Source organism: Lycium ferocissimum, unplaced genomic scaffold, assembly GCF_029784015.1.
Source record: "Lycium ferocissimum isolate CSIRO_LF1 unplaced genomic scaffold, AGI_CSIRO_Lferr_CH_V1 ctg5133, whole genome shotgun sequence".
NCBI lineage: Eukaryota > Viridiplantae > Streptophyta > Magnoliopsida > Solanales > Solanaceae > Lycium > Lycium ferocissimum.
The window spans coordinates 1,861-22,067 of NW_026725877.1; the positions used below are offsets into that span (position 1 = coordinate 1,861).

General features: G+C 36.6%; 1 protein-coding gene and 1 pseudogene across 1 annotated transcript; both read right to left on the reverse strand.

Moving 5' to 3' along the window:
• Window positions 1–10,848: 10,848 nt before the first annotated feature.
• Window positions 10,849–11,606, reverse strand: LOC132044729 (uncharacterized). The gene has a single exon (XM_059435231.1). It carries the CDS (start codon window positions 11,568–11,570, stop codon window positions 11,157–11,159), a length of 414 nt encoding a protein of 137 aa, XP_059291214.1. The 5' UTR covers window positions 11,571–11,606; the 3' UTR covers window positions 10,849–11,156.
• A 5,256-nt stretch (window positions 11,607–16,862) lies between these two features.
• Window positions 16,863–17,477, reverse strand: LOC132044730 (uncharacterized protein At5g48480-like; annotated as a pseudogene).
• Between the last annotated feature and the right edge of the window lie 2,730 nt (window positions 17,478–20,207).

The following is a 20,207-nucleotide window of genomic DNA, read 5'->3' on the forward strand; positions in this document are numbered from 1 at the left end:
AGTTCCTATAGGTAAGGAAGGTCAACGAGATGCAAAACTAGTAAATTGATGGACCATTAACATGCTTAACGGTTCGTCGAGTTGCAGCATCAACATATATCTTGTAGATGGAAAAGTGTCATCAGACTGTCGAGTTGCACTGTCGACATGATCGACGGTTGTCGAAGTGCAAAGACGGTTGAGGTTCTGCGAAGTGAAATTTTATCATCAGATCGTCATCATGCACCGTCAACATGTCGATGACCGTCAAAGCACAAAGAAGACCCGTCGAGTTGCAAGCCGATCTGGAACTGGATTGGGATTAATTATTCTGAGTTTTACTTGTACAAATACCTATTTAGGTTCTGTTTTTCAAACATCTGGAGTTTTAGACTTGTAGTAATTACTTTTGGGTTCTTATTACTTTTGAAGATTTTCTGGACAATTACTTTCATTTACTTTCAGTTCATTTGTAAGTTTCAATACAAATTCAATTATGCAATCTTCAATATTTTATTGTTTTTTCGTTGCCATGAGTAGCTAAACACCTTTACTAAGGTTGTGAATCCAAGGATGGGTGTTTTATGATTGGGGATTGTGATTGATATGCATAACGGATTGTTAGGGTTTATTTGTTCTTCGTTTTAATCATATAGCTAGTGGTTGCAAACATTAGCTAAGGCCATAAACTTTTGTTTATTTGGGAACATAACTAGGGTTTGGTAAGAACAAATAATAAGATCTCAAGGCTTTAAACCTTGTTTAATAAATTCACTTAGGAATAAGAGGATTTTACTTGGCATAATTAACCATTCTTCATGCATACTTTCTTATCTTTGGGAAAAGCATAGAAAGAAATAATCTTTTCTTATTGGGAAATAGTCTAGATTCACATAGAGGTTAAGTGCATCCATACAAACGATCCATTAGAAGTATATCAAGATCAAGACCCTTGATCATACACTTTATCTGACGGGGACACAATATTGATTCTTTTTACCCATATATTTACAACTTTAAATTACTAGTCACTCTAAATTAGTCCACAAACCAAAACTCTTAGAAAACTCTTTTTCTGGAATACACCGGGATCGCAAGATTAGTATAATACTTATTTAGCAAGCTTTTCACACCATATTCTCTGTGGGATTTGACCCTAACCTTGTTGGGTCACTATATTTGACATCGTTCGCTTTACGCTATTAAAAGGTGTAATTTGAGCGAATCAAATTTTGACGCCGTGACCGAGGAATACGGTTTTGAAATTACTAAATAATGTTTACACTTCTTAAAGTCTTTGTCCTATTCCAACACACCTTGTTTGCTACCTTGAAAATTAGGTGATCATGGACAACAATGAATTTCTAGTCGACAATGTTTTTGCTGATGAATCAGATGTGGAGGAATATTTAGCATCTATAATAATTCATCCGAGGGTGAATGCTACTGCTATTAAGTTTGACCAATTCCTCTATCATATGCTCAAACAAGAGGGATACTTTTGGAATGCAGTCGATGATGATCCTCACCTACATATAACAAACTTTCTGGAGGTATGCTCCCATCATATCCAAAGGGGCGTGACTCAAGAAGCTATTCGGCTTAAACTCTTCAAATATTCATTAGCCAGAGAGGCAAGAAAATGGTTCACAAAGCTGCCCTGAAACTCTATTGGTACATGGGAAAAGATGGTCAAAGTGTTTCTCAGGAAGTGGTATCCTCCGAGTAAAAGAGCTGAGATTCGTGATCAAATTACGAGTTCAAATAACATCAAGGGGAGCAACTTTTTGAATCTTGGGAGAGGTACAAGGAATATTTGGACACGAGTCCAAACCGGTCGTTACATCAGATAGCAATTAAATAATTGCTCGTCCTTGAGCGACAAGGAAGAGAACAGGGAAAGATACCTGAGCCCGCAACAACTTGGGATATCTCAACACATATCGTCCTTCTCCTACTAGTAAAGATTCTCATCAAATAAAATTGAATCCCAACGGATGATATAGGTACCATCAGAATGGCACTTCTTCAACATAGACACAGGAAAGACCGGATGAACACCTGACAGGCTTGGTGAAAAACTAAGTCATAGAACAAAGGATCAAATAACGGATAGTCTCAAACTGGCCAATACACCTCGGGCTCACTTTCCCTCCTTCCCACATCGCATGACACCCTACATAGGTGTGACCATCAGAAAAACCTGCTCGCTCACTTTACTTGTAACAACTTTCTATACTTATCGAAAGCTTTAACTCTCACATCCCCGTATTTGAATTTCCTTCACAAATGATCCTCGAATAAACGAATTGCTCTGCTCGAATTCTCTGATTTGATAAAACTGCAGCTCTGAACGCGATCAATAGGCCCCACAAACACTTTCCCAAACCAACACAATCCTTTAAAACATGGTCACAAACCATAGCCCATTCTGAGCCGATAAAATACTCTGATTCCGCTAACGTTTCTTTCACACTTAATAAAGCCGTTTCTTATGCGACAATTCTTTAGAAACACATGAACACACATACCATAACTCTGAGACCATAACTTACTCTCGCCAGATAGAATCCTTGATTCATCTAAGATCCTTGTGCAATTCCATCAAAACTGATCTTACAGATAGCCAACATGGCTAGTTCCAAGTCTTCTTAAACCTTAAAATCACAAAACAGGAACCATACTACTGAATATCTCATCAATCAAAGTCCGTTGGAACCCAACTGATCACTATAAAGACCTCTCGAACAACAGTTTCTCCTCAAATCTTTACTAAGCTCATTGTATACCATTATTATGTCCAAGTAACTATACTAAAAAAATGTCATCAAATCCACTAGAAAATCCTGACAAAGCTCTGTAAATCTGTCATACCTCAAATCTGAGCCAAAATGCTTCGAATCCTTAGATATCTTCCTGCAAGTATAATCATAAACCTTTAAGCTTAACTTAAACAATGCTGACCTTGAATGAATGCACAAATCTTGAATATCACCAATAGTCATTAGAACTGACTCCGAATTTCGAAACCAATTTCATCATAGCACGCATAACAAATCCTGTCTATCAGCCTTGACTCCACAGGTTGAGTCCTACCCAAGTTATCAACTTAGTACAGAAGAGCTATACCTTACGATTCCAATCTTCATGCTTCTCAACCTTTACTAGACATACAAATTCGATACAACCCTAAACTTTTTGGCCCGAACCAAAAGCCTCATATAATAATTATTTAACCATCGAACCTCTCATTGCATCATCTCGATATGCCATAATTTTTCTGAAAGTATCCAATCTTACAAGTGCCGCTCTAAATCTCACGCAATTGCTCCCAAGTGCTTAATGTCCAAAAGCGCTTACCCAAACTGTCCAATCAATATTACTTGCAATCGTACTGTATTACCACAAGTAAGGTCCCACCCCGTAAAATATACTCTAGCCTCACCTAATAGGAATTCCACAAATCTTTCCTTTTAAAGCACGCTAACTCATCTACTGTAGAAAGTTATGAACTTTCCAATGGTGTACCACCAAGCCATTTCTTATAAATCTCCATATGTCGGTTCACTGAAATATGCTTATTACTAGCTGCCGATCACGAATCTCACAGAATTTTGCTCATATCACTTAGTCCATTTCTGTAGACTCCCTTCCTTAAGCTCAAGCAATAATCACACCTAATCTGAATACGCAAGACAATGATGCCACCATCTAAATGGACTCAAGTAATCCCAAGGTGTACCTTATTCTTATCGACTCTCAATCAGCTATACCCTTTTTGACTCTTCAATTCCTTAATTGCTATCCGTTCACTTACACCGCCATTGTCAGACCATTACTCGAACCCACTCAGTAGTCGATCATATAACCATAAATCTCGTACACTAACTGAATAACATCTAGAGGTAATAGTAGGCCACAACTCTATCTATTATAGTTTCCTTAACGCTTATCACTCAAAACTGAACACTCTCTAAATCCCACGTATCGCATAACAGTCTTATTAATATCCTCATGTATCTCACCGAAGCATTCTTGCCCGAGTTGCCTTACTCAATTTTCAAAATGTATACCGAACTTAACTTACTTAACCCACCATTGATCTACCATTTTAAGTACTCAAGTTTTCTAAGCCCTTACTCAAATCGTTAACGCTACTAGTCCTTCAAAAATCACCTCTTACCTCAATTATTGAATCTGAACACCTCTAACCACTCGCGCCCCAATCCCTTTTTATTCAATCACATGAGCTGAGTAATAACACCATTAGTAGCGGGATCTAGTCAATTTTACACAATGAATACAAAGTTCCCAACCTCAGTCCATCACTGACCTCTATTAGTCTTTGACATAATCGAACATACCAACTCATCCATAAACTCTCAAGCCCACTCTACACTGTAGAATCGCAACCAAGCTCTCACATCACTAATTCTTGTTTCAACGTCATGGTATAAAGCCCCCGCAATCCAAACACAACTAATGTACCTATAAGTACAGAGCTTATAGTACCGATCCATAAGACTCTACTAGACACGCTTTTGTATTATAGATCGGGTAACCTAGGGCTATGATACAAACTTTTCATGACCCAATTTAGGTAAGTCGTGTGGGCACCTACCTTTCCCCCCTCGGTAGGCGAACCCTTATCCCAACAATCTCAAATACATAAAATAATATGTAAAAAGCAGAAGAGATAACAATATGCAAATCTGACATAATAAATATGCAGAAATACGTCAAACCACCCAAAGTCTGGTCTAATCTATACAGGAGCCTCTAACTAGATGCTACAAGTCTGAAAGTAATAAAATACATCAAAAGTATGAATATGTCTCAAAATATGAAGTAAGACAAAAATAAAAGAAGAATCTCCAAGGCGGTAGACATCCCCGTGCTCACCCCGTAAGACTCCTGCGAAAACTCCAACACTATCATCCACGAGAAGCAGAGGTCAATCCTACTTGTAACTGTGCATTCATAAAAGAATGCAGGAAGTGCAGGTGAATACAAACAATAAGTACTGGTAGGTATCATAGGTCGACTAAGTTTAGTTAACGCATATAAAGGCAATAAAGTAAGATAAACATGTAAATCAACAAGGTATAAGTCAAACACGAGCCAAAATCCAAGTGCACGTCATCACCTATGTTTGGCGTCTAAACCCAAACGTGCCAAGTCTCAAAATACTCAGTCAGAATCCGTATATCACAAATACATCACAAGAATATGACAATAGAAGCCACAGTGCAATGCAATGCACTGATGTACAAAATATGAATGCAATGCATATATTGTATACACATGTACTCCGATGATGGAACATCACATCTAGGTAGCACAACCCAGGGGGACCCGCGAAGTCCATGTACCGAAACCTCATGATTTCAGTAAAGGCCTCGGTAATTACTACCTTGTATACGCACCGATACACATGTACTCCAATGATGGAACATCACATCTCGCCAAAGACAACCCATGGGATACCTGCAAAGTCCATGTACCTCACGGTTCTAGCAACAACCTCGGCAATCACTACCTCACGATTCCGAAAATAACCTCGGCAATCGCTACGCACAACCTCGATTCCGAGATAACCATCAGACATCGCTCGTCACGTCACTCTCATCCAACTGAGCCCAGCTCATCATAGTGTTTCCTCATGTATCATCAATGTATCAACAAAGATATCATGAAGGATGCGAATGCATGCAATGTATGAGTTCAATGTCAATAATCAAGTCAATATAACAAGTACCACGCATCAGTACACCAACAATATCATGAAAAGGCTACACAATAAGCCATAATAGAACACTGTCCTCGTATCAGACGTCAACAATTAATATACTACAATATCAAGGTCAAGATATATCAATAGTCTCTAATATCTACTATCTCCACGTGGCATCAAGCCAACAACAATCTCACAAGATAAGTCACTACACAACAGGGTGGTTAACCCCAATCACACGGCAGGACCCAACCTAAGACAATATCCAACCCAACTTCATACCCGAAGGCTTACATGCTTTCTCTAATAATATCGTCTATATATATCTTCGCTAAATGAAATCTCACCATAACCTACCTAGAAGGCCGAACAGTAATATCACCGACAATCACTCCTTAGACATCCCTTTCCTTTGAGCCTTGAGATAAAGAAAGTCTACGCACATTCAAATCAAGAAATTAGAATCAAGAAGAGCATCAAACAACCCTACTTCTATTCAAGACCCAAATCCCCAACCTATGGAATAGGGTTTATGAACTAGAAGGGTGAAATTAGGAACCTAAAGGTTCCAACATGAAATTAAAGCTCCAGGTGATCAATTCCCATCGATAGCAAGCTAGAATAATCAACAATTTACTCAATTTTGCATTCTAGGTAAAAACTCCAAATTTGAGTATAAACCCTAACCTTAAATTCACAAATTAAGCCTTAGAAATGGAAGACTCAAGTTACAATAGCTAATACCGGTCAATATCAGGCCAACCCAAGCTAAATCCACAAAATAAACAAGGTTTTATCATCATAAGATTATTAGAAAAGAAAACCCACAAAACCCCCCTTTTGTTCTTATCATTTAAGAGAAATCTAGTTATGGATTATTGATTAGGAAGAGCTACTGAATGATTTAGAGACAAGATTGTTACCTTGGAGAAGAAATCAGTAAAACCCTTCCAAAATCGCCTCCTTAATCCTCAAGAACGAGTATAGGAAATGACTTAAGGTCGAAGGGTTTTAACACATTAAAAGGCCTCTGACTCAGCTATTACCGCTTCTGCAGCGTCGGGACAGCTGCGGCTGTCTCGGCTCAATGGTCACACAGACCGCCCTGACGGTCGATGCACAATAACACTTAGCCACTGTGGCAGCCCATCCCACCACAATTGCGGTGACGCTGAGGTGGTACTGGTGCTGCTATAGCAGGCACTAGAACCAGAATTCCCCCAAAATAATCCCAATCCCAACTCGAAATTCGAACTTTCACCTGAGGCCATCTTCTTACATACCACATACACAACTACACATAAAAACACGCTACGAATACATCCATGGCCTGGAAATTCCCAACGGAGGTCTCGTTGACTGAGTCAACTCCCGATGCCTTAATTCCAACTTCCCAACCCAAGTCTCAAAATGCACCCGAGTGCATTAGAAACCAAATCAGATATGCACACAGGTTCTAAATGACCATCCGGACCTCTCGGGGTCGATGGATTTCCTAAAAAAGTTCGTTTATTCAAAAGTCAACTATGAGTCAAATGATTTTCACTTAAATGCCAAATTCCCCAAAACTTGCCCTAATCAAGTTTGATAACGTCGGGAAGTGTGCCAACGGTCCACGCTTGTCAAATATGAGCTAATAAAGCTCAAAAACGGATCAAAAGGGTCAGAAACACGAGAACAACCAAACGCGTTGTTACATACTACTATAGTTGAGTTATTGTTCATAGACTGTGCTGTGTTTGTACTTGATTTCGAGCATGTCTATTCTTCAGTTTCTTCCTTTATATATTTTAGCTAACTGTTGTCGGCCTATGATACCTACCAGTACATAGTGTCTGTACTGATACTACCTTGATGCATTCTTTTATGAGTGCAGAGTACGTGACAAGCTTTACTTTCACTCCTCATGACTGATTCTCGAGGCCCTACTTCCAAGTATCTAGGGTACGCATCTGATGAGCTGCTACCCAGAGACTCATTTATCCTATCTTGATATTCTTCTATTCCGACAGTTGTTTATTTAACTTATGGACTTGTATATTTAGACATTTATGTAGTTGTCCTTTTACGAGTCAAACCAGTTCCTTGGGGATTGTATTCGTATTTTCGGACCTACGTTATTTATGATTTAGACTTACTATTTTATCTGTTCTATTTACTTTGCTGCGGTTGGATTAATGATTAAGAGACGGGTTCTCCTACCAAGGTAGAAAATTGTAGGTTCCTACACGACTAGTGATTTTGAATCATGACATAAGTAGAGTTAATATGAGAGTTTTTCATCGGTATGAGATAATTGGAATTTCATTTAAAGCAGAACAAAATCACTAAATGAGAGTTTAGTTTCTTCGGCGATAACTTAGATTTTTTGACAGAAGAGCAGATCATCCAGGCATTGCTATAAGGATCCCTTAGCTTTCCAACACGCCCACCACAACATGCAGCAGTACCAGTGTCACCTTCGGTTATTTAGCCCTCAGAAATAGCACTAGTAGAAATAGCCTCGGCTATAGAAGCATCAACTTCCCCAGTCTCCAAGCAGAAAACACAACCTGTCGAAGTAGTGTCACAGGAGCAATAGAGTCTTCATCAGTAAGATCAGTTACATGAAAAGCAAATGAGCCAATGAACTTGTTCTGACTTCCATTTTGTAGGACGTTATGGCATTGTTTGCTTTCCGTGCTTCAACAAACAACTTTAGTATCACCGATGTGAAGACGACATGTTGCACCTTTTTAGAGGCTCTGTTCTATGCCTCGGTAATTGACCCTCCATTTTGTGGTTCAACTTCAACCATTGTTGTTAAAACCCTAAGAGAGAAAAAGAAACGTAAAGGAGAAGAAGAAGGAAACAATGGAGAAATGCAAAGTGAATTGGGATAAAAGAAATTTCATTAATAATAATATCATTAGTACAATTCTTTATACAGCTTGTGCATACAATGAGAGCCATCGGCCTTATAACATCACTAGTGACCACAATACGATATATAAATTACAAGATAGCTTACATTGCATACTCCGAGTTATACAAAGATCACTGATCTTATACTGTGAATGATACAAATGATGATACGCATGATTGTTGAACCCAACTTCCGCTGCTACTCCACTGGGTGTTTCTTTCCCTTTTAACACATCGCCTATTGCCTTTCTCTCTCCGTTCGCAGTGAGATGCCCTTCCTCACCCCATTCTTGATCCTCTATCACTGGCGAATGGCTGGGGGGCCTAGTTATCCACGGCAATAACCAAAAATGGTGTGCACGGTTAATAAATTCCTAATTAATGATTAAAATCAAAGGTTTCACATACAAGTTACTGATCAAAAAGCCCTAAGAAAACCTGCAAGAATTGAACCACTTGGTAATGTGACTAGTACATCTTCTCTTTCCTTTTCCTGCAACTCTCACATCCATATCTCATACTACCAAAGGAAAAAAATTGATTGGGGGAAAAAATTGAAAACAAAAGAGGAATTTCTCAGAACCCATTATGCATGCAGTAAAAGGATAACAAAAAAGAAAAAAAAGTTACAAACAAGATCAAATCTTTAATTGAAGAATAGAACTCTTTTATTTATCTAGTGTAGAACTCATCTAATTGTAGATTTATTGATTATAAAACTTGAGAGAAAGCGAGAGACTTGAAAGTGTAGAAGAGTTGAGAGAAGCAAATGAAGGAGTGGTTGAATTTATAATAGGATTTATACTTGAGGTTTAACCATTTAATATTCAGTGTTTATTGTCCTGGTTAATCTAAGATGCTTTAGATTATATCGAAGCGGAGTCTACTAGGTATTAGTCACTCTAGATGACATAGATCAAAGCGGAGTCCTCGAGGTAGTAGTCTATCCGATATATCTAGGCATTGGTAAACGAGTACCATGAATATTTCTCTCGGGATTATTAAAGAAGAGAACACATTTAATAGTCTAATTGTTCATTCAATTCAAAAATTCTAATTAATGACAGAGATCTTATCAAGCTCATCATAATTTTGATTGAAGTTTCATTAATTATTCCGTCGTGACCTTCGTCACTTGTCATGCCTTTTTTTATGTTATAATATTTTTAAATATTTTAAATTACTAATTAATTTAATTGGTAGTCGTTTTAAGGTCATTTATAAGTATACTAATTTTTTGCACATGCATTGCACATGTATGCCGAATTATGCAAAGGCACAATCCCATTTCCTTTAACTCTTACACGCACCCTTCATTAAAAAAACAATTTGGGGGTTGGAAAGGGGGTGGGGTGGAAGAAAAACTAGAAACAAAGGGGGTACTTTTTAGATCCCTTAATGGACGCAGTCGAAGGAGATTCAAAAAGAAAAGAAAATAGCAAGAAATCAAATCTTTGAAGAATAGAACATTTTTATTTATTTATTAAGAATTCATCTATGATTTGCTGATTATAAAACTTAAGAGAAAGAGAGAGAACTGAAATTGTAGAAAACTATGGAGAGTATCAACTAATGGAGTACTCGAGTTGAAGACGGCAATCGGTTTTGTAAATCTTGAGATTTTTCTTTTTGATAATTTTCTTGACCATTCAGTATATTGTATTTAATGGTGAACTAATCTGAATTCACGTCAGACGAGACCATATTAAATGATAAAATGATAAGTATAAGAATCTTATAGTTATCAAAATTTGAATCCGGAAACTCTACTTGATTATAGAGTTCTCGTCAATCTCCTCATATTTTTTAGTGAATTTTCATTGATCACTCCATCCTGCTTGCTGCCATTTCCACTTATCCTATCTTTTCTTTACGTTATGATCTTTAAATGTTTTTAAATTTATTAAATGATTGTAACTTATAATTATTTTTATGTCATTTTTAAGTATACTAGTTTCTTGACTTGTGTGTTGCACGGGTTTACTGAGTCGTGTAGTACACGATTTTGTAAAGTAATATCAACATTAAATTTTAGTAATCAGTATATAAACATGCAGTTAAACGAATGAGAAGGAAACTTTAATTATTACAAGATGTCTCTTTTGAATAATTAAACAACTTTCACAAATTATAGTTCATTTCTCCAGTAGGAAGATAGATTGTTGTTTTTTAAATCAAAATTCATTTCCTAAAAGTCTAGAAAAGTTTGGAGAGTATCAATGGAAGGAGTACTCAAGTTGAAGATGGCAGTAGATTTTATATTTCTGTTTTGGATAGAGATCTCATCAATCTCGTTATATTTTTGAGAGAATTTTCATTGATCACTGTGTACTGCATGCTGCCATTACTACTTGTCATGTATTTTCTTTACGTTATATTCTTTAAATATTCTTGAACATTTTTTTTATCAAATTTTTTTTATTAATTTTTTTTTCACTATTCAAAATCAATAATATGCCAAACTGGACCTCCTACTTCAAAAAGCTAACCCATTAACACCTAACTAGAGTTAATCTGAAAGTTTTTTATTAGTATGACATCACTGGAATTTCATTGAAAGCAGAACAAAAGCACTGAACAAGAGTTTAGTTTCTTCGGCAATTACTCCGATAGGAGAGCAGGTCATCCAGACATTTCCAAAAGGATCCTTTAGCTTTCCAGCACGCCCACCACAACAAGCAGTAGTAGTAGCATCACCTTTAACTATTTTGCCCCTTGAAACAACACCAAAAGCCTTGGCTATAGCAGTAGTAACATCATCAGTCTCCAAGCAGAAAACACAACCAGTCGAAGCAATCATCACAGGGGCAGTAGGGTCTTCATCAGCAAGATTAGCAACAAGGAATGCAAATGAGCCAAGGTTAAGTTCAATAGAGAGAGTCAACAGTATCACTTGTTCTGCCTTCCTTTTTGGATTGTTGACACATGTCACTTCCTCAGTGCTAAATGCCATTTAGTAGAGCGTCACAACATCCTTTGCTTTCAGTGATTCAACAAACAGCTGTGGCTTCACCGAAGTGAAGATGACACGTGTCACCTTCTCAGAGGCTTCGTTCTGTGCCTCAGTAACAGAGGTTTGTTTTGTGGTTCAACTTCAACCATTGTTATTAAAACTCTAAGAGAGAGAAAAAGAAACATAAAGGAGAAGAAGAAGAAGGAAATAATGGAGAAATGTAAAATGAATTTCGAGAAAAGTAATTTCATTAATAATATTATCATCAGTACAATTCTTTATACAGCTTGTGCATACAATGAGAGCCATCGACCTTATAACATCACCAGTGACCACAATACGATATATAAATTAACAGACAGCTTACATTGCATACTCCTAGATATACAGCATCCCTGACCTTATACTGTGAATGATACAAATGATTATACTCATGATCGTTGAACCCAACTTTCGCTGCTACTCCACTGGGTGTTCCATTAACTTTTAACACATCGCCTATCTCCTTTTTCTCTTCGTTCGCTATGGGACCCCCTTCCTCACCCCATTCTTGATCCTCCATCATTGGTAGATGGCTCAGGGGGGGCCTGGCTATCCGTGACAATAAGTAAAAATGGCGTGCATGGTCAATAAATTCTTAATTGTTTATTAAAATCAAAGGTTCGACTTACAAGTTGCTGATCAAAAATCTTTGAGAGAACCTAAAAGAATTAAACCACTGGGAAATGATACTAGTACATCTCCTCTTCCCATTTCCTACAACTCTTACATCCATCTCTCGTTCTGCTAAAAGGAAAAAAATTAATTGGGGGGAAAAATGGAAAACAAAATATAAACAATGGGGGAATTTCTCAGATCCCTTTATGCATGCAATAAACGGAGAATAAACAAGAAAAGAAAAGTTCCAAACAAGTTCAAATCTTTAATTGAAGAGTAGAATACTTTAATTTATCTAGTGTAGAACTCACTTGATTGTAGATTTCTTGATTATAAAACTTGAGAGAAAGCGAGAGACTTGAAATTGTAGAAGAGTTGAGAGAAGAAAATGAAGGAGAAGATGAGATTATAATAGGATTTATACTTGATGTCTTTTAACCATTTAATATTTGGTGTTTATTGGCCTGATTAATCTAAGATGCTCTAGATGATATTGAAGCGGAGTCCACTAGGTAGTAGTCGCTCTAGATGATATTGATCGAAGCGGAGTCCTCGAGGCAGTAGTCAATCTGATGTATCTTGGCATTAGTAAACGAGTACCATGAATATTTCTCTTGGTATTATTGAAGAAGAGAACACATTTAATAGTCTAATTGTTCATTCATGAGATTTGAATTCGAAAATTCTAATTAATGACAAAGATCTTATCAATCTCATCATAATTATAACTAAATATTCATTAATCATTCTGTCGTGACCGTCGTCAATTGTCCTGTCATTTTTTTATGATATACTTTTTTAAACATTTTAAATTACTAATTAATTTAATTGATAGTGCTTTTAAGGTCATTTATAAGTAGACTAGTTTTTCGCACGTGCATTGCACGTGTATGCTGAATTATGCAATACACGATCCCATTTCGTTCAACTCTTACACGCACCTTTCATTATGTCAAAGGAAAAAACAATTTGGGGGTTGGAAAGTGGGTGGGGGTGAAAGAAAAACTAGAAACAAAGGAGGTACTTTTCAGATCCCTTTATTGATGAGTCAAAGGAGAGTCACAAAGAAAAGAGAATAGCAAGAAAATCAAATTATTGAAGAATAGAACACTTTTGTTTATTTGTTAAGAACTCATCTGTGATTTGCTGATTATAAAACTTGAGAGAAAGTGAGAGAACTAAAATTGTTGAAAAGTATGGAGAATATCAACTGATTGAGTACTCGAGTTGAAGACAACCATAGATTTTGTAAATCTTGAGATTACCATATTAAATGATAAAAATTTAAATGTAAGAATCTTTTAGTTATCAAAATTTGAATCAGGAAACTCTAATTGATGATAGAGATCTCGTAAATCTCCTCATATTTTTGAGCGAATTTTCACTGATCACTCCGTCCTACATGCTGCCATTGCCACTTATCATGTCTTTTCTTTGCGTTATGCTCTTTAAATATTTTTAAATTTATTAAATGTTTGTACCCTATAATGATTTTTATATCATTTTTAAGTATGCTAGTTTCTCGACACGTGTGTTGCACAAAATACTGAGTTGTGTACTGCACGATTTTGTATAGTAATATCAACATTAAATTATAGTAATCAGTCTATAAACATGCAGTTAAATGAATGAGAAGGAAACTTTAATTATTACAAGATATCTCTTATGAAAAATTAAACAACTTTCACAAATTATAGTTCATTTCTCCTTTAGCAAGATAAATTGTTGTTATTTGAAATCAAAATTCATTTCCTGAAAGTCTAAAAAAGTTTGGAGAGTATCAATGCAAGGAGTACGCAAGTTGAAGATGGCAGTAGATTTTATATTTCTTTTTTTGATATTTTTCCAAATATTGGCAGACCAAGTTGACTTTACGTCATATAAGAGGCTATTAAATGAGAAAATACTAATTTTAAGAATTTCTTCATTTTCAAATTTGATCCAAAAAATCAAATTAATGATAGAGATCTCATCAATCTCGTTATAATTTTGAATGAATTTTCATAGATCATTCTGTCCTGCATGCTGCCATTACTACCTCTCATGTATTTTCTTTATGTTATATTCTTTAAATATTCTTGAATATATTTTTCTTTTAGTTTTTATGAAATAAATTTCATTAAATGTTTTTTTCACTGTTCAAAATCAACAATTTGCCAAAGTGGACCTCCTCTTTCAAAAATCTAACCCATTAACACTGAACTAGAATTAATATGAGAGTTTTTCATCGGTATGAGATAACCAGAATTTCATTGAAAGCCGAACAAAAGCACTTAACAAGAGTTCAGCTTCTTCAGTTGTAACGATCCGTCTAGTCATTATTAGACTTTGCACTGCTCGTGTATAAAAACCAAGTTGATTCTTTATATGATTGGTTCACCGGGAAGTTTTACGTGTAATTAAAACTATAGAAGAATCGCTAAGGATTAAAAATCATAGGACCGGATATGGCCGCTTCGCCGCAGCGATTCTTCTATTGACCGCTGCAACTGTCGACGCGGACCACACCTAGTTAAAAACCTTATTACGGGGTAGAACACATGGAGACTTAAGTAAGGTAAACCTTCCTTTCACTATCTTTTCTACAGTAAATACCTCACCTCTAGGTTTAACCATAATGATAATAAACATGGAGCTCTTAAAATTACTCACACATTAGAGGGATGAAGTAGGCAGCATAGAACCAAGAACTGGTAGTTCGTTAAATCTTATTATAGATTATTTTTCTAAGTTGATAAACGGAACCCAAAGAACAACAATTTTGATAATTAAAGAGGGGTTGGGACTTGAGTTTTTGAATTAGAAATACAGAGGCAGGAGTTGTCAACTATAGAATCTAAATTACTGCTCATGATTTATTTTTACTCTATTTACTGAAATTCATGCTATTCCTAGACTTCTCTGTCATGGTCAATGGAATTGGAAGCAAAGGATGAAGACTCCATGATTGTTCATGGTACCTGCTCGGCCTCGAGGTAGGTTATGATTTACGTGAGTTAGACTTTGATTAGTGAGTCGTATATATATTGTAGAATTGACGGGAGAAGCATGATTAGGTCTTCAGACATGGAGTTTGGTTGGATACTTGTTAGGTTGGCATTAATTGAGAAGTGTGAGGGTTGTCACCATAAAAGAATAGTTGAACCAAATGCGTAGTTGCTTGTCCTAGGGGAGATGGCAGAATATATGGAGATGGTTATTATGGATCTAGTGAGGGTTTGGATTGTGTTGCTAGTAAACTGACCTTGGCAAAGTCCTGTATACCTTGCGTTAGGTGATGCATACTTTAGCGTAGCTAATTTCTTTGTGTTTTTAGGATTAGCGTTGAGTCTTATTACGACTAATGGCATTATAATCTATATTTCATTGAATCTTGTATTATTCAGCGTCATAACCTTATTGTGCTCTGGACTTTGATATTGTTGACTGGTTCTATTTCATATTTATTGCTGGAATAGGATCACGATGAGAAACACATTATGATGAGAAATAGAATATATATACACACACACACACATACAAAAAGGAACATTTGACTGGGGTTAGGATGTGGCCTAGTTAAGGGCTCGTGATCTGAGGTCAGTTTAGAGCGAGTGGTACATGGACACCATGGGTTCCCTGCAGGTCATGGCTAATTGGGGAAACAATACCATTTAGCATGTGTATACATAATTGAGAGATATCATTGCATTATATCTTACTTACTTATATTTCCTGTGAAGGTGGCGTTGCATACCCATTTGCTTGTAATAGGCAATGATTCATCCCAGAGGTTTCATGGCTGATTTCCCTCTGTAGTAGAGCCGTCAGGTTTTCAGGTGAAATTCATAGTCCCACTTGATAGATAAAAAGGCATGTGATGTTATAGTGATCCCAGTTAGAAGGGTTAAGGGTGGAGCATGCAGTTGAGATACTACCGTTCATTTTATTGTTTGTGTTTATTCTTATTGCATATGTAGTAAGTGATTAGTGGTCGATGACCATCTTGAGTTGTTATGTTGAATCTGTCTGTCAAGTTATGAGTCTGTTAGATTGTTGGAGGTAAGAGAATGTGATTTGCAGAGGAATGAGTTAACACGAGGTATAAATCTAAATTAACTATTCTTGAGGTTGAACTGTTTCGGAGTCTCCGTTGAGCTGAAAACTAATTTGTTGTTATTAGTCCTTATCTTCTGTTGTTACGTGGAGATTGTAGTGGTAGAGGGATTTCGAGTGAGGCCATCATAGAATTGTAACCTTGAGTAGGAGTTATAAAGTGTTATGATTGAGCCTATCTATTTGTTATGATTGATTTTATAGTATATTGCGTGAACTAATCTTAGTTGGCCTATGATGCTTACTAGTATGTGTGGTGTACTGATCCTACTATTGCTACATTCCTTTTGGGGTGTAGATGTGTTTCGGGTTATTGCTTGAAGGTTTCATTTACAGGCAGCGGCGGATATCTTCCTTCAGCTTTCGTACATCTCCTTCAAGGCAGAAGCTGTGTCATTTATTTCTTTTGGTCATCCATACATGTTGTAGAATCTCTTGTACACATCTAGACTAGGTCCCGCGAAGTTGTCATTTCTAAATTTTTAAAGAAAGGCATTCATGTTTCACACTTATTGTTCATTATTGCCTGTTGTTACAAGGTCAAATGATTTTATTAGTGGATTGGTTGGTAAGGGCTCGCCTGCCAGGTGGGATAAGGTAGGTGCCCACACGATCCGTAATTTGGGTCATGACATCGGTGATTACTCGGGTTTTTTTAACTGGAGAGCAGATCATCTAGACATTTCCATAAGGATCCTTTAGCTTTCCAACACGCTCACCGCAACAACCAGCAGCAGCAACATCTCCTTCGCCTTCGCCCATAGAAATAACACAAGCAAAAAAAAACCTTAGCTATAGCAGCATCGACATCCTCAGTCTCCAAGAAAAAAATACAACCAGTCGAAGCAGTCATCACAGGAGCAGTAGAGTCTTCATCAATAAGATCAGCAACAAGGAACGCAAATGAACCAAGCTTAAGTTCAATAGAGAGAACAAACGATATCTCTTCTTTTGCCTTGCTTTTCGGATGGTTGACACATATCACTTCTCCGCACCAAATACCGTTTTGTAGAACTTTACGACATCGTTTGCTTTAGGTGCTTCAACAAATAGCTCTGGCTTCACCAAAGTGAAAACGACACATTTCACCTTCTCAGATGCTACGTTATGTGCCTTGGTTACTGAGCCTCTGTTTTGTGGTTGAACTTCAGCCATTGTTGTTAAAACCCTAAGAGAGAAAAAGAAACATAAAGGACAAGAAGAAGGAAATAATAGAGAATGCAAAGTGAATTTTTAGAACAATAATTTCATTAATAATATCACCATCAGTACAATTATTTATACTGTTTGTGCATACAATGAGAGCCATCAGCCTTATAACATCACCAATGACCACAATACGATATATAAATTACAAGACAGCTTACATTGCATACTCCCAGATGTACAACATCACTGACCGTGTACTGTGAATGATACAGATGATGATACACATGATTGTTGAACCCAACTTGCGCTGCTACTCCACCGAGTGTTCCATTCATTTTCAACGCATCACGGGACCCCCTTCTTCACCCCATTCTTGATCCTCCATCATTCTTGGGATGGCTCAGGGGGGCCTGGTTATCTGCGCCAATAACCCAAAATTGTGTGCATTTTCAATATATTCCTAATTATTAATTAAAATCGAAGGTTCTACTTATGAGTTGCTAATCAAAAAGCCCTGAGAGAACCTGAAAGAATTGAAGCACTTGGAAATGATACTAGTACAACTCCTCTTCCCATTTCCTGCAACTCTCACATCCATCTATCATTCTACCAAAGGGAAAAAAAATTGGGGGAAAAAATGGAAAATAAAGTAGAAACAAATGAAGAATTTCTCCGATCCCTTTATGCATCCAGTAAAAGGAGAATAAAAAGAAAAGTTGCAAACAAGATCAAATCTTTAATCGTAGTATAGAAAACTTTTATTTATTTAGTATAGAACTCACCTGATTGTAGATTTCTTGATTATAAAACTTGAGAGAAAGCGAGAGACTTGAAAGTGTAGAAGAATCGAGTGAAGCAAACGAAAGAGTAGTTGAGATTATAATAGAATTTATACTTGAGGCCTTTTAACCATTTAATAATCGTTATTTATTGGCCTGATTAATCTATGATGCTCCAGATGATATCAAAGCTGTTACACCTCGTGGTTTTGTACTTTGAGACTTGTCGTGCATTAGTGGTTCTGGCTAAATGAGATTAGACAAGCTTATTACATGGGTGTAACACATCAAATTCATGTTTAGTAGGTATTGGAATAATTAGAGGTTCAATGAGTTAATGATAGAAAGTTTTAACAAAAAGTTGAGATTTACGGTCAAATATACGGACCGTATATAATGTATGGATCGTAAAATGCTTTAGACTCCATCGTAGAATCAAACCAGAGAGTGGTGGTCTTCTGCTTGGGATTTATGGTTGGATTTACAGTTCGTATATTTTATACGGACCATAAATTCCATAAACCCCCACTGTATAAATTAATTCAGTGGTTGGTTCCTTCTGTTGAGGATTTACGGTCCAATGTACAGACCGTAAATTATTTACGGTTCGTGTATTGAGTCATACATCTGAGGTGGTGAAAGTTTTATTTTTGGATATATACCCGACCCTCCTTTATTTTAATCCATTTCCATCATTTCCCAAGTCCATGAGAACTCTAGAAACTTCTCTAAACATATCTAAACAAATCCAAGTGAAATCAAGGATCAAAGGGCAAGGATCAAGAGATTCAAGTGTTGAAAGAATCACTAGGGTTTGTAGAGCCCAAGAATTTCTTTGGTGATGAAGTAGGGGTTTCACTCATGTGGGAGAGTTGATCCAAAGATTTCTCTTGTGCGATTAAGGTAAGTTTTCACATCTATTTTCATGTTATTAAGAATGTCTAGTTGTTAAATAACTTGATTGAGGGAAGAAAGCAAAAAAGGAAGTTCAAATGTGGGTTTGATGATATTTTGAGTAATAAATTAACTTGAGTTGTAATTATTGGACTATTTTGAGTATAATCTTGCTATGAATGGTAGTAATGATGATGAGGAACTGTGGTATATGAGTGTATATAGAGTTGCGTTGAAATTGTTATTGTGTGTTGATTATGAAAAGGAGTTTTGGGCTTTGAATGAAGTCTCTTGATTATGGTATTGATGATAATGTCATTGTTGATTGGGAGTTGTTTTATGATATAGTTGAAGTCGATAAAATAGGGAAAACGCTACCCAAATTTTGTCAATTCGTTAATAATACTAGTTTGAACATAAGAGTGTTTTCAAGACTTAACCTTAGTATGATCCTCTTGAATGTAGACTTTGCGAACTTCGAGGGAGAATGTTAAGTGATTAAGGAGATGTTAAAGTTTGTTAAAGCTGTCCCTTCTTTCATTTTGGCATGATCATATGATATGAGTGAACAAACGTGTAAATGAGCTTCCATATCACTCTACTCTTAGAAGCCCTAGGAGTACCTCAGTCTTTGATGATCCTATACTCCTTGTTATGATTATTCCTTCTGATCTTGGGTCCTGAGATTTCTTATATTGATAATGTTAGTCCAAGGATGTCTATCGGAGGTAGTACGACCTTATGTCACTCCGAGAGTTGTAGTTACTCGTTGTACTTATGCATTGCATTCATTATACATATGCATATTGACCCTTGACCAGAAGGCGCTATATACGTGGATATTATATGTAAAAGGGGTATGGGGAAAGGGATATGCATTATATATGCATTACCACCTGATCAGCTAGTGAACAGTGATGATGATGATATATGGATCGGGTCGTACGTTTCTCGACACTAATATATGATATATGGACCGGGCCGTACGTTCTCAGCACTAACATATGATTTATGGACCGAGCTGTACGTTCTACAACACAAACAGTTATATTATGACCTAGGC

Bases quoted from the DNA above. Each gene is read 5' to 3' on its own strand.
- LOC132044729 (XM_059435231.1), bottom strand. From the start codon at position 11,570: ATGGCATTTAGCACTGAGGAAGTGACATGTGTCAACAATCCAAAAAGG.